General features: G+C 39.5%; 1 protein-coding gene across 1 annotated transcript in view; it reads left to right on the forward strand.

Moving 5' to 3' along the window:
- The first annotated feature begins 2,013 nt into the window (after positions 1-2,013).
- IKZF3 (IKAROS family zinc finger 3) overlaps positions 2,014-16,276 on the forward strand; it is a 204,909-nt gene continuing 190,646 nt past the window's right edge. Inside the window, exon 1 of the mRNA XM_040329947.1 lies at positions 2,014-2,123. Coding sequence (XP_040185881.1) covers positions 2,117-2,123 — 7 coding nt within the window. The 5' untranslated portion in view covers positions 2,014-2,116. The remainder of the gene's footprint in view (positions 2,124-16,276) is intronic.

Genomic DNA, 16,276 nt, shown 5'->3' on the forward strand with positions numbered 1-16,276 from the left:
ATGGTTAGGTTAGGCCTGGCACTAACTCAGCCAGGCCTTAGTGGATTGCCTTTTGCGGGCAGAGGCCTTGGGCCCCTGTGGTGTAGAAATAGTTCAGGTGCTAACTGTTCTCTATTCTAGCAAGAGAACTCCTCTGTTACTCAAAACTGGTAACCTGCACAGTGGGAGCATTCGATGGGCACAGTAGCAGTATTCGATGGGCATAGTGGGAGCATTTGATGTCACAGTGGGAGCATTCGATGGGCATAGTGGCAGTATTCGATGGGCATAGTGGGAGCATTTGATGGGCACAGTGGCAGCATTTGATGGCACAGTGGCAGGATTGGATGGGCACATTGGGAGCATTTGATGGCACAGTGGCACGATTCAATGGGCACATTGGGAGCATTCAATGGCACAGTGGCAGGATTTGATGGGCACATTGGGAGCATTCAAAGGCACAGTGGCAGTATTCGATGGGCATATTGGGAGCATTCGATGGGCACAGTGGGAGCATTTGATGGCAAAGTGGCAGGATTCGATGGGCACATTGGGAGCATTCGATGGCACAGTGGCAGGATTCAATGGGCACAGTGGGAGCATTCAATGGGCACAGTGGCAGCATTCGATAGGCATAGTGGGAGAATTTGATAGCACAGTGGCAGCATTCGATGGCACAGTGGCAGGATTCGATAGGCACATTGGGAGCACTCAATGGCACAGTGGCAGGATTAGATGGGCACCAAAAGGGTGAACAGCGGGCACCATGCTGGGCGCTCGCAGTTCACTCAGCGTTGTGTTAGGAAAGCGAATAAATATTCGCTTTCCTAACACTGAACCGCCTCTCAGCCAATCGGGTGCTCGGGTCTGTTACCTGTCACCTGATTGGCTGAAACAACAGGCGCTGTGATTGGACGCCTATAATACGTCCAATCAAAGCAGAGGACGGGAGAAGACATCGAGGCGAGGAGCGTGGAGGACATCGCAACCATAACCTGCTGCCCCACCGAGACAGGTAAGTGTCGGGCGGGCGGGGGATGCACACTGGCAGCATTTGATGGGCACAGTAGCGGTAACTGATGGGCATACTGGCAGCAATTGATGGGCACAGTAGCAGCAATTAACGAGCACACTGGCAGCAGTTGATGGGCACAGTAGCGGCAATTGATGGGCACACTGGCAGCAATTGATGGGCACAGTAGCGGCAACTGATGGGCAAAGTGGCAGCAATTGATGGGCACACTGACAGCAATTGATGGGCACAGTGGTGGCAATATATTAGCACACTGGCAGCAATTGATGGGCACAGTGGTGGCAATTGATGGGCACACTGGCAGCAATTGATGGGCACACTGGCAGCAATTGATAGGTATAGTAGCTGCGTTTGATGGCACAGTGACGGCAATTTATGGGTACAGACAGTGGCTGCGTTTGATGGGCACAGTGGCTGCGTTTGATGGGCACAGTGGCTGCATTTAATGGGCACAGTGGCTGTGTTTGATGGCACAGTGGCTGCGTTTGATGGGCACAGTGGCGGCAATTTATGGGTACAGACAATGGCTGCGTTTGATGGTCACAGTGGCTGCGTTTGATGGGCACAGTGGTTGGGTTTAATTGGCACAGTGGCGTCAATTTATGGGTACAGAAAGTGGCTGCATTTGATGGGCACATTGGCTGCATTTGATGGGCACAGTGACGCCAATTGATGGGCACAGTAGCTGCGTTTGATGGGCACAGTGGCTGCAATTGATGCTTTTTTTGTTTGCACCCCCCCGCCCCAAAAAAATACATTTGAGCACCAGCCACCACTGGACATTAGGGACACTGACATATTCGTACAATAATCCCCAGAAAATGTCCCTCAGAACGTGATGAAGGCGAGTCACAGGCGGGCCTCCTCTGTATACACTACACAACCTCACACCTTCACTACACCTTCACTAATCACTACAGCACGGACCTCTAACCGCATCCTAACACATGTCCCCTCCCCGTGCGTTCGACGTCATGACGGCGCATCCTCCCGGAAAAGGCTTCATGCCCGGAGTCTCCCGCTCGTCTGCTACTTGGAGCCTGCGCGGCAGAGGGAGAGGCACGTGGAGCGCAGGACAGACGAGGACTCGCAGGGAGCTGCAGGATGACAGGTGAGGTGATAGGCTGGACGTCCCCCCCGCCCTGTGCAGCGCAACCACACACAGGCAGCCGGGCTGTACCCTGTCCTCACAGCCTGACACAGCAAGGGACTACTTCTTACGTGTCTTTTTTATATAATATCATAGAAATAAAATAGTAACAGCAAAAATACATGTTATTTTTATATTAATTGTTTATTATTTTTTTTTGCTGTTCTGTGTGATAATAAAATACCATTTTGAGGAGAATTTAGGGAAATTGTTGCCTTAATGAACATTTTTTTTTTGAAGAATATTATATTCTATGAACTGTTTACAATGATAGTGTTCAGTATAGGAATTCCTTTTCTTAATTTTTCATAACTTTATGTAGTTTTTAAATATTTGTATATATTATTTGTTTTCATAACTTTATGTAGTTTTAAATATTTGTATATATTATTTGTTTATATTTTATAATTAATATATATGTGTGTGTGTGTTTACATCAATTTATTTATATTAAATTTTTATATGTGGCATCTATGTATATTTTATTTCTATCATTATATATATATATATATATATATATATATATATATATTATTTATATCTTATTTCTATTGTTATATACAGTATTATTTCTATATATATTATTTAAATTGTATTTCTATATATATACATACACACACATTTTATATTATCTAGAATGGATTTCTATTGTTATGTACAGTATTATTTGTATTATTTATATATATTATTTTTTATTTGTTATATATATATATATATATATATATATATATATATATATATATATAACATCACAGCGCCCCTTTACATCACAGCGCCCCTTTACATATTCATTTGTTTGTTAGTTATATAATAAAGAAAACCAAAAAATCTATCTATCTATCTATCTATATATATATAGTTTTTTTCATATTTTAAATTGTATTTCTATATTACATAAGTAACCAAAAAATGTGTGTGTGTGTATATGTATATGTATACATATATATATATATAATAGAACTAGACTAAAAATAATATATATAAATAATACTGTATATATTATATTCATTATTTTGTTAGTTTTATAATATAGAAATAATATGAAAAAAAAACAACATCTATCTGTCTATATTTATATATCTATATATAATACTGTACATAACAATAGAAAGAAGTTCTAGATAATATAAAATGTATGCGTGTATGTATATATATATATATATATATATATATATATATATATATATATATATATATATATATATATATGTGTGTGTGTGTGTGTGTGTGTGTGTGTGTATATATATATATGTAAAATAATAATATAACTAAAATTAAAAAAGAATATAGATATAAATAACACTGTATATAAAAATAGAAATAAGATATAAATAATATTAAATGTAATATATACAGTATATATATATATATATATATATATATATATATATATATATATATATATATATATATATATATATATATATATATATATTTACACTTTATATTATTTATATCATATTTCTAATGTTATATACAATATTATTTACATATAATATTTTTATTAATTTTCTATTTTATATATATAGATATATCTACAGTATATATATATAGGAAACGTTTAAAAAGGGGAGCTGTGATGTAAAGGGGAGCTGTAATGTAAACTGGAGCTGTAATGTAAAGGGGGGGGGTTAAAGTAAAGGGGAGCTGTGATGTAAAGGGGAGCTGTAATGTAAACTGGAGCTGTAATGTAAAGGGGGGGGGTTAAAGTAAAGGGGAGCTGTGATGTAAAGGGCCACTGTAATGTAGAGGGGAGCTGTGACATAAAGGGGAGCTGTGATGTAAAGTGGCACTGAATTGTAAAGGGGAGCTGTAATGTAAAAGGGCAATGTAATGTAAAGGGGAGCTGTGATGTAAAGGGGGGCTGTAATGTAAAGGGGAGCTGTAATGTAAAGGGGAGCTGTGATGTAAAGTGGAGCTGTAATGTAAAGGGGAGCTGTGATGTAAAGTGGAGCTGTAATGTAAAGGGGGGTTTAAAGTAAAGAGGAGCTTTGATGTGAAGGGGAGCTGGAATGCAAAGGGGCACTGTAATGTAGAGTGGCACTCTGTGCACTGTATTGTAGAGGGGGGCTGTGAGGTAAAGGGGAGCTGTGATGTAAAGGGGCGCTGTGATGTAAAGTGGGGCTGTAATGTAAAGGGGGACTGAGGGCACTGATATAAAGGGGGACTGTCCTGTAAAGGGGAGATTGTGGTGTGAAGAGGGGCTGAGGACAGATTCTGTGAAAATCCCCTGACCCATCCACCAAACACAAACCCCTCCCCCAGGCTGCCATGAAACTGGTCCCTGGTACCAAAGAGGTTGGGGTCCTCTGCACTATACTATGTAAAAGCTGTCATTTGAGATAAAAACTAAACAACCTACTGTAATGAAATCAGGCAGACCCTTGTACTACATAGCTGATGGTAGAGCTAAAGGAATTGTACAATCAGATTGTATGGTGTATGGTCACCCTGTGGCATGCTGTCCAGTTTTCACCACAGGAAAAACTGTTGTCACCCTGTTAAAGAAAGAGGAAAAAGACCAGATCTTGAATAGGCGATGCATACATGTTACAGGGAGGACTCTGAAAAACAGAAGCTATTGCATAACTGCCGCTGAGCGACGACATCATACATGTCAGTGTCATTGTGTCCATAGTGTCACTATAATTGGGTTTATAGGAACCCTGTACTGTCGTTTTTGGAATTTCCGGGACAGTCAATTGTTTTGGACATTTCTGACCCCAGTAACCTGATTTGAATACCAACTTTAGTGCAATAAAATCCATTGTTTTCTGCAAACAAGGTTAACTCCTTTATGTCCATGTAACACACACACACACATATACAGTATATATATATATATATATATATATATATATATATATATATATATACGACATCCAGGAGGTGGGCTTTAAACTTGGGTGTCGCATATGTGTCCTTGTGTTTGTGCTGGGAGCGTGCCGGATTGTGAGCTCCCAGCATTGCGACTGGGCTGTCAGTGACAGCTCCGATTATCTACTAAGGATTGGGACCTGGGGCAATCAGCTCACAATCACATGATTGTTAGCCCACCACTGTGTGTTGTTTTTCCTTTGTGAATAAGATAAACAACACACTTTCCCTCTGTTCGGCCAAAGTTTTTTAAACTTTTCCTTTCGATTTTTTTCAATTTGTGCCCATTAACTAGACGATAAATGAATGAAGTATAGAAATGTGAAAACAGTGCGCTTACTCAGTAACAATATTACAAACAAGCAGCAAACTCAAAAATGTTATACCACATAAATGATCATAGAAAAAAGGTGGAGTTGCGCTAAATGATAAATGAATGAACTCTCCAAATGACAGAGTTTCAAACGAATTTCTAGTCTAGTGTTTGGCCACCATTGATGTCAGTGTGTTTAACCCCTTCGCATCGACTGTACGCAAATTTTCATTTATGGCTTGAAGGGGCTAAACAGGGGTGATGCCTGCAGCTGTGTTTTTTAGAGCCAGCGGTTGGCTTTTTAGTGATAACAATGGATGCGCCTAAAAGCCACTTGGCTGTTATCCTAAAGGAGCGGGAGGGGACCCCACCACCTTCCGCCGCTCTTCCCGGGTCTCTGAGCCACCAGCCGGTGCGTCCGCCGCCTAGGCTGAGACCCGAACAAAGCCGGATTCGGCTTTGATCGGGTCTCCTATGTAAAACCCCAGCTGCCAATGGCTTGTTTACTCGGCAAAGAACGGATGGACCCCCGATCCCTCCATAAAGAGTACCTCTCACCACCTATTACTGTCACAAGGGATTTGTACATTCCTTGTGACAGCAATAAAAGTGATCAGATTTTTTTTTTTTTTAACGGACAATGTAAAAAAAAAAAAAATAATAAGAAAACAAAAATGTGTTTTTTAAAGCCCCGCATGCTGCGCAAATACTGTGTGACATAAAATATTGAATTGATCGCCATTTTATTATCTAGGGTCTCTGCTAAATATATATATATATATATATATATATATATATATATATATATATATATATATATATATATAATGTTTGGGGGTTCTAAGTAATTTTCTAGCTAAAAATACAGATTTTAACAAATGTCAGAAATAGGCTTAGGCCTCGTACACACGATAGGATCGCCAGAGAACGGTCTGAAGGACCATTTTCATCAGTCCAAACCGATCGTGTGTGGGCCCCATTGGCCAGTTATCCTTCGGTCAAAAAAATGAGAACTTGCTTTAAAATTGAACCATTGGACGCCTAACCGATAGGTCAAAACCGACCGTTAGCATGCAAAAGCATTGGTTAAAAATCCACGCATGCTCAGAATCAAGTTGACGCATGCTTGGAAGCATTGAACTTTGTTTTTTCCAGCAACGTCGTTGTGTTTTACGTCACCGCGTTCTGACACGATCGGTGTAGGCGCGACGGACCATCAGTCAGCTTCATCAGTTAACCGATGACAACGGTCCTTCGGACCGTTCTCATCGGATGGACTGATCGTGTGTACGAGGCTTTAGTCATGAAAAAGTTAATGTAATAAAAAAAGATTTTATAATTCATGTCAGTGCGAGTGTTGTGTCCGTGTTTTTAGGCAGGGCAAAAAAAAAACCCACTATAATATGTACTATTGTTTCATGGCCCTACTACGTGCACAAAGAACAGACCACACACACACACACACATGTGGTATCGTCACGATCAGGAGAGGGAGAATTTATTTTGGTGGTGGTACACGGTAATGGCATATAATAATAGCATGGTAGTATGCATATTATTATTATTATTATTAATAATAATAATAATCAATATTAATAATTATTAATAATTCATTAATAATAATGAATTATAATAATATCATATGGTAATAGCATACAGATTAATTAAAAGTAAATAAAAAAAAGTTTTTTTTTTTTTACTATTTTGGGCCAGATTTTCTTTTATAATAAAAATCAATAGATATCTATTTACATTTCCCACCAAATGAAAGTCCAATCTGTCCTGAAAAAAACAAGGTATAACTGGATACACTAAGTAGTTGCAATGATATGTACAGGTAAACCAATACATCAAAGTTGTAAATTTAGGCTTGTGCGGTTTTGATCCTGGGCAAGGGCTTAATTCCTTATGGACTGTTAACGTTTCCGGGAAGTGTTTTTAGAAATAACGATTGATAAAGAACGTTTTGCAGTATTATGCATGACAAGCACAAATATTCACTGACTGCAGGGGAGTATATCACAAAATTATTTAAAGATGTGAAAATCTGAAAATATATTTTTGGTAAAAAGAAAAGTGCACAAATTGTGTGATATAAAATATTGCATCTGCTATAATTTTATTCTACAGAATCTCTGCTTTCATAAAATGTATGTTTGGGGGTTTTAAGCAATCTTCTATCAATTGAAAGAAAAAAAAATTATGGCTGCAGCAAAAAGGTTATTTTTTTTTTTTTACGATTAAAAACATTTTCAGGACTTCAGGGAACCCAACTAAAAAAAATGATATATATATATATAGCTTACAATACATTTCTGTGATCAGTAGAATTTCAAATAAAGAATGGGGAGTATTGAAACCCTCTATATGACAGAAATGTCTTCAGTGATCAAATTAAATAAAAACAAACAATAAATACGCCATAAAAATAAAACAGATAGTGAAAATTGGAATCCCTTACATTAGTGGTCAGGGTAGGCAAGTGCTCCCTTTAATGGAACCCCATGGCAACTTCTGGAGGAACCCTAATTGAGAAAGTCCACTTTAAAGCAAATCTAGACCCTAAAGCCAAAATGTAATATATTACAGCTTGCCAATTTATAGATACAGTGGCTGCATTCATTTTCTTTAGCCTCTTTTGTCTTTTTTTTTTTCACCTGGTGATCCAGCTAGTAAAGCTGGCCATAGATGACTCGTTTCTTTAAAAAAAAAAATTGATCAGCTAGCGGGCTGATCAAAAAAATTACAAATTCACCCATCCACACAATCGAGAGAAGGAATCCTCCCTGCTGGGCTATTGTATTCTGACGGTGGGATACATCTGCTGTCAGAATACACTGATCAGAGCTGCAGCTGGTTGGCTGCATCTGCTGGTCGAAGACATTTTTTCCCACAGTCCAGTTTCGAGAGGAGCTGATCACTAGGTCCACTCCTATGGGATTGGCCGTAGATGGATCAAAATTCATCCAGTCCCTGTTCTGGTACATGCCAAATTTTGATACATCTATGGCCAGCTATAGTCTGTTATCTTTTCAATTTCCTTTAACCACTTCCCACCCGCCCGACGACTTTTTACGGCCGCAATGTGGATCTTAGTTGCCGGGAGGCCATCTATATACAGCCTCCAGCCACTGGGGGGCGCGCACGCCCGCCAGGTCACTCAGGTGCTGATGCGCGTGCCTGACGGCCGCGATGTCCGGCATCGGCAGTCACAGAAACAGGGACGTGGAACTCTGTGTGTAAACACAGAGCTCCACGTCCTGTCAGGGAGAGGAGACTGATGGTGTGTCCCTTGTATATAGGGATAACCATTGGTCCCCTCCCCCAGTCAGTCCCCTCCCCCCACAGTAAGAATCACCTAGCAGGGCACACATTAACCCCTTCCTCACCACCTAGTGTTAACCCCTTCCCTGACAGTCACATGTATACAGTAATCGGTGCATATTTATAGCACTGTGCGCTGTATAAATGTGAATGGTCCCAAAAATGTGTCAAAAGTGTCCGATGTGTCTGCCGTAATATCGCAGTCCTGACAAAAATCACAGATCGCCGAAATTACTAGTAAAGAAATAATTAATAATAAAAAAAAAATCACTATACGCTTATATATTTTACCAAAAATATGTAGAAGAATATGTATCGGACTAAACTGAGAATTTTTTTTTTAATTGGGTATTTATTATAGCAAAAAGTAAAAAATGTAGTTTTTTTTCACAATTGTCGCTCTATTTTTGTTTATATTGCAAAAAATAAAAACCGCAGAAGTGTTCAAATACCACCAAAAGAAAGCTCTATTTGTGGGAAAAAAAGGACGTCAATTTTGTTTGGGAGCAACGTCGCACGACCGCGCAATTGTCATTCAAAGCATGACAATGCTGAAAGCTGAAATTTCGCCTGGGCAGGAAGGGGGTATATGTGCCCAGTAAACAAGTGGTTAAAAGAGAAGTTTGGAATTTAGAAAAATAAATAAATATATACTCGCCTAGGTGGATGCAGCATCGATCCGATGCTACATCTGTCCCCTGCCAGCTCTTATGCCACGTACACGCTCGGAATTTCCAACAACAAATATTCGATGGGAGCTTTTGGTCGGAAATTCCGACAGTGTGTGGACATTTTCTGTCGGAATTTCCGCCCAAAAAAATTTGAGAGCTGGTTCTCAAATTTTCCGACAACAAAATCCGTTCTCGTAAATACCGATCGTGTGTGTAGTCAATTCCGGCGCACAAAATTCCACGCATGTTCTGAATCAAGTACAAGACGGGAGCGCTCGGTCTGGTAAAACTAGTGTTCTTAATGGAGATAGCACATTCGCCACGCTGCAAAGAGCAATAACGGACTGAAAAGCACAAGGCTGAAAAGTGAGAATCGTCTTTCACCAAACTTCTAGTGCCGTCATACATGTTTTACGCCACCGCGTTCTTGGCAATCGGAATTTCCGACAACATTTGTGTGACCGCGTGTATGCAAGACAAGTTTGAGCCAACATCTGTCGGAAAAAAATCCATGGTTTTGTTGTAGGAATGTTTGATCGTCTGTACGAGGCATTAGACTGAGAACTGAGTGATCGAAGACCGGTAATTGCTCAGGTCACAGCATTCTATGAACTCAGAGCGGGGGAGCTGTGGTGGATCTTTTCAGAACCTGGACTGGCTCTGTGACATCAGGCTGAAAACAGTGCTCCATAGAAGTACAGACAAAATACAGTAGCTTTGGCTATACTTCACCTTTAACAGACCAAACTATCATGTGGCAGTTAGAGGGCTGAGACAAGTCATTTAATATTGACAGGTGTGCTTACAATGGTCAGCGTTGATCCATTTTCTTTACCCAAAGAAGGACCATGCTGGTGTTGAAAGGTGTCTCTGATGCTCCTCCAGTAGAGTGGAGACACCCTATGACAGAACGTGTGTTACTGGTTGGAATAATAGGTGAAAATAAAGGTAATAATGTTTTAAAAAAAAAAAAAAGTAAATTGGCAAGCTGCAGTATAAAAAACATTGTATATGTTTTTTGGGAATATTATAGCAAAAAGTAAAAAATATAGATTTTTTTTTCAAAATTGTCGCTCTTTTTTTGTTTATAGCAAAAAAAAAAACGCAGGGGTGATCAAATAACACAAAAAGAAACCTCTCTTTGTTTGGGTGCCACGTCGCACGACCGCGCAATTGTCAGTTAAAGCGACGCAGTGTCGAATCGCAAAAAGTGCTCTGGTCAGGAGGGGGGTAAATTCCTCGGGGGCTGAAGTGGTTAATGAGAACTAATTCTTTGGAGATCTCCAGAATTATGATAAATCTGTCTATATATGCCATAATGACAATAATAATGATGGTCACACCAACAAAATAGTCGGCTGTAAAGAATGGAAAAATGTCTTATTCTCTGATTCTTAACTGTTTGTAGAGGTTATTGCACCTGCACTTACACTTAAATGTCAAAAAGTCAAACAAAAAAAAAACAGCGAATTTCTCGTGTATGTAATCTGCAAATTGTGAAGCTAATAGTGTTCAAGAACAGGTCGTCTCTAGTGGCAAATTTAGCAAATTAGTCATTTTTACCTTCATATGCCCATTCACGCGCGGGTTTTTCTTTTTCTTCTATTCCCGCTATTTACATTGTCAGAATGCAAGTTGTTTTACCCACATTTAGCAGTTTTGCATAATCATTTGTTTTTATTCTTGCATGTTAAGGGACAATATTACTACAAAGGATAGGTTTATACAAGTGTCTTGAATGAATGCTTAGGATGTGTATAATTATATCTTATTGGAACCTTTATTTTATTAACCACTTCCTTACTGGGCACTTAAACCCCTTCCTGACCAGAGCACTTTTTGCGATTCGGCACTGCGTCGCTTTAACTGACAATTGCGCGGTCGTGCGACGTGGCTCCCAAACAAAATTAACGTCCTTTTTTCCCCACAAATAGAGCTTTCTTTTGGTGGTATTTGATCACTTCTGTGGTTTTTATTTTTTGCGCTATAAACAAAAATAGAGCGACAATTTTGAAAAAAAAAAAAATGTTTTACTTGTTGCTATAATAAATAGCTAATTTTTTTTTTTACGTTTTTTTTTTTATCCTCAGTCTAGGCCGATACATATTCTACATATTTTTATTAAAAAAAAAAAAATCGCAATAAGCGACTGGTTTGCGCAAAAGTTATAGCGCCTACAAAATAAGGGACAGAATTATTATTATTATTTTTTTTTTTTACTAGAAATGGCGGCGATCTGCGATTTTTATTGGGACTGCGACGTTATGGCGGACACATCGGACACTTTTGACACATTTTTGGCGCCATTCACATTTATACTGCAATCAGTGCTATAAATATGCACTAATTACTGTATAAATGTGACTTGCAGGGAAGGGGTTAACACTAGGGGGTGAGGAAGGGGTTAAATGTGTATCCTAATATTAGTGTTCTAACTGTGGGGGAAGGGGGGTGACTGGGGGGGTGACCGATCTGTGTCTCTATGTATAAGAGACACAGATCGGTCTCCTCTCCCCCTGACAGCACCGCTGTCTGCGAGAGCCGGGAATGAGAGATGATCTCATATGTAAACATATGAGATCATCTCTCATTGGCCGCACAGATCGCCTAGGAAACGGCCGCTCCGATTGGCCGTTCACGGCGATCTGTGACTGGCTGTGTCCAAGGGACACGGCCAGCACAGCAGTTCCCCGCTGCGCGCTCGGGAGCGCGCGCGGGGAACGTGCAAAGGGGCGGCCGTAAAAAGATGGCCTGTTAGAGATTGGGAGCCGCGCTGCGGCCGTACAAAGTCGTACGGCCGTCAGCAAGTGGTTAACCACATAACAACCAGGCCAATTCTGACTATGTAAAAATCATAATTTTTTTGCAAAAAAATTACATAGAACCCCCAAACATTATTTATATATATATATATATATATATATATATATATATATATATATATATATATGTTTTTTTAGCAGAGACCCTAGAGAATACAATGGCGGTCATTGCAACTTTTTATCTCGCACGGTATTTGCACAGAATTTTTTTAAATTGCTTTTTTTTGGAAAAAAAAACAGTTTCATGCTGTAAAAAAAAACCCATAAAGTTAGCCCAATTTTTTGGCATAATGTGAAAGATGAAGTTATGCAGAGTAAATAGATGCCTAACATCTCACGCTTCGAAATTGCACACGCTCGTGGAATGGCACCAAACTTCGGTACTTAAAAATCCCCATAGGCGACGCTTTAAATTTTTTTACTGGCTACATGTTTTTAGTTACAAAGTAGGTTTAGGGCTAGAATTATTGCTCTCGCTCTAACGTTCGCAGCAACACCTCACATGTGTGGTTTGAACACCGTTTTCATATGTGGGCGGGACTTATGTATGCGTTCGCTTCTGCGTGCGAGCACACGGAGACAGGGGCACTTTAAAAGATAAATAAAAAATGTATTGTTAATTTTACTTTAAAAACAAAAAGGTTGACACTTTAAAAAAAAAAAAAAAAACATTTTGATCACTTTTATTCCTATTACAAGGAATGTAAACATCCCTTGTAATAGGAATATGGCATGACAGGACCTCTTTACAATGAGATATGGGGTCAAAAAGACAATCATTTTTTATTTTATTTTTTTAAAGATTCTGTCGAATCTTCTTCTTTTTTCTTTTTTTTTTCTTCTTAGAACATTCGACAGACTCCATAAGCCTTCAATGACAGATTCGACCTTAATTGTGCCTAACCTTAACTCTATTAGTCCAATATTATTCTACATAAAGAGAAAAGATTCGACATAGAGAGACATGAAGAGTCAAATTTTTTTTTTTTTTTTTTAAAGATTCTGTCAAATTTTTATTTTTATTTTTTTATTCTTCTTTTTCTTAGAACATTCGACAGACACCATAAGCCTTCAATGACAGATTCAACCTTTATTTGGATTTTCGGACGAATGCTTTTTTTTAAACGAAAAACAAAATAAATAATAACGAATTTCGGGAGTCAATTTCGGACGAAAACGAAATTACGAAACAAAATATTTCAGTGTGCACATGTCTAGCTAATTGTGCATACTGCTGTGCCCTCTCTGTAGCAGCAGCACTGGGCTGGGCTGGATGCATGAATTGCCATTGTACATGCTGCATTAACCCTAAATATATATTTTCTTAATACAAGGACAGTAGGGATCACTGTATTAAACAGTCAAGGCTTTAGATTGATTTGATTTCCCTCTAGTTTACTGCCTTCGATCCCAATCCCAATTTTTCACTGAGAGATGATTACTTTGCAAGCATAGGGCACTTGTGCCAGCGTTTCTGATTGTTGTGGGTCTGCAGCGAGTCGCATGCACTTCAATTAGTTACAAAGTCCAGATGACGCTATAGCACAGGAGAGAAATTGCTGCCCACTTGGTGCCATGGCTCAGTAATGAAACTTCCAGTGTATCAAAGCCTGCTGATTCTTTGTAGCGGACAAAAGGTCACGAAAGAAAGAATTTGATTTATAAGGAGCCCTGCGCGTTGCTCACACAATACATTGACTTTAACCAGTTCCCTTCTAGAGCATTTTTTTCCCCATTTCTTGCACAAGAGAAAAATCTGCATATTTGGCTATAAAATTATAAAATTACTATATAGATTTGATAAACAGTTGCACAAACATTGTGCATCAAAAAAACAAAACAAAAAAAACCCAGAGGTCGAATGAAAAAAAATGGTTGTTGTAAAAAAAAAAATTTAGGTCGCACGTTTGCGCAACTGTTTATCAAATCTATCAAAACACAGAAGAAATATGCCCATGGGACTTTTAGGCTGCATTCACACCTGAACGCGGCGTATTGTACCGCGATTTGCCACGACAAATTGCGGCGTTTTGTCCCGCGGTTTGCCGCGACAAAACGTGTCGTTTTTCAAGCCTAACATACGCCGGAGGGGTGATTAACATTGTCGGCTATGCCGAACACCGAAAGCCGCCTGAAAAAAAGGTCCGGGACTTGTTTTGAGCTTCAGGCGTATGGCGTTTCGGCGTTCGGCGTGGAGATGTGAACCATCTCCATAGCCGACAATGTTAAATCACCCCTCCAGCGTATTGCAGGCTGCAATAGCGTCGGGCTTCAGATGTTAAAACGCCTGGGTGTGAATAGAGCCTTAGAGGATCGAGTCAAAGAAAAATATAATTGTAATATAATTGTATAAAAATAAATATATCACAGTGTGATATATTAAAAGCAAATTTCCACCCAACTTCCGCTTTAAGTACTCCTCCCCCCTGACATGCCACAATTAGCATGTCATTTTTTTTGGGGGGGGGGGGGAGTGGGTACGTGGTTTTGAGAGCAACTTCCTGTACCACTTCTTCCCTCCGTCTTCTGGCCGCCTAGGCAACTCCTCCTCTCCCCCAAAGTGACCCCTCCCTCCCTGTAATCTTTTGGGACATGTCACAGGTCCCAGAAGATTGCCTGGTCACCAGGGTGGATTTGATTTAAATCAAGTTGATTTTAATCATGATTTTTAAAGAGCAACTGTCGTCTCTGTCCTTCAGCAGCTCCTCCTCTGACTCGCTGTTGACTCACCGACAGTCCCACTGACTTTAAGGCTTCATTTCCACTGGCGTTTTTACAGCCACTTTTCTGAGCGTTTTTTACAGCTTAAAAACGCCTGTCCATGTTATTCTATGGCATCATACCCACATAGGCGTTTTTGAGCTGCAAATGGCATAGGCGTTTTTGAGCTGTAAAAAAACGCAGGACCAGGGCGTTCTGAAGCTCCAGAGTAGAGCTGTAAAAACGCCAGACGTTAAAAAACGCGCGGAAACGCTCAAAAACTCTACCGCTGCATTTTTAAAGCTGCAAATTTTTTTTTTTTTTTTTTTTACAAAATAAACATGGACAGGCGTTTTTAAGCTGTAAAAAAGGCTAACAACAGTGGCTGTAAAAACGCCAGTGGAAATGAAGCCTAATGGGACGCCTGGTGATGTAACAGTGACACAAGGTGAGGGACGTGGCGGTAGCAGGTGAGTGCATGCCCGCTAACAGGTGCTGCCATGATGGATCTGAAATGACAGGTGATCTTTAAATGTAGGGACTTATTCTTTCTAGTAGTTAAAATCTATAATATTTGCAAACAAAATGAAGGTCTCCTATTTAGAACAAATAAGCTTTCAGGTTAGTAAAACTGCGATATCAGAGCCGATTCAATCATACAGTTTGTAGTGTACATAGATTTGCAAAACAATGGGATAAAGGAAAATTCCTGAACTTTGTTTTATCTCATGGTTACTGTGACATTGTGTGAACGCATCAATGCAGTACATATTATCTCAGCTTGCAGAGCTTGGATTCATTGAATGAGTTTACCAAAACAAAATTATATTGCAGAATATACAGCCTTATGCTATATAACTAAGCTCCATTTTATACTGAATAAACTAAATTTCTTACTGTATCTTAAATAGAAAACTATCTTTAGATACATTTTTACTCTAAAAGCATTTTATTAAAATAAATTTGATAAAAATCTAAAAAAAATCTGATTTAAATAAAAAAAATATATTTTTAAATCATTGATTTATATCCACCCTGCTGGCCACTGACAGAGCACAGCGCAACTTGCGCATTTGTACAGTGCGCACCTGGCTGTGAAGCCGCAAGCTGTCACAGCCGGATGCCCACACCTACAATCCCGGCCCCGTGAAGAGGCAGGGGAGAGGAGCGAGGCATCGGGCGGCGGCATTGCAGGACCGTGTGACAGGTGATGTTCCTGTTTATGAGAAGTCAGCAGCTACACTTTTTGTAGCTGCTGACTTTTAATAAACTTAAGAACCAGTGGAACTCTTCTTTTAATGACATGATCTCTTGCAGATGTGGATTATTAACCGGAAAATTGCTTTGTCTCCTGATGAAGTGAACTTTGTTTTATGAAATGCGTTGCGAAGCAGTTCTACAGTATCT

Source organism: Rana temporaria, chromosome 12, assembly GCF_905171775.1.
Source record: "Rana temporaria chromosome 12, aRanTem1.1, whole genome shotgun sequence".
Classification (NCBI taxonomy): domain Eukaryota; kingdom Metazoa; phylum Chordata; class Amphibia; order Anura; family Ranidae; genus Rana; species Rana temporaria.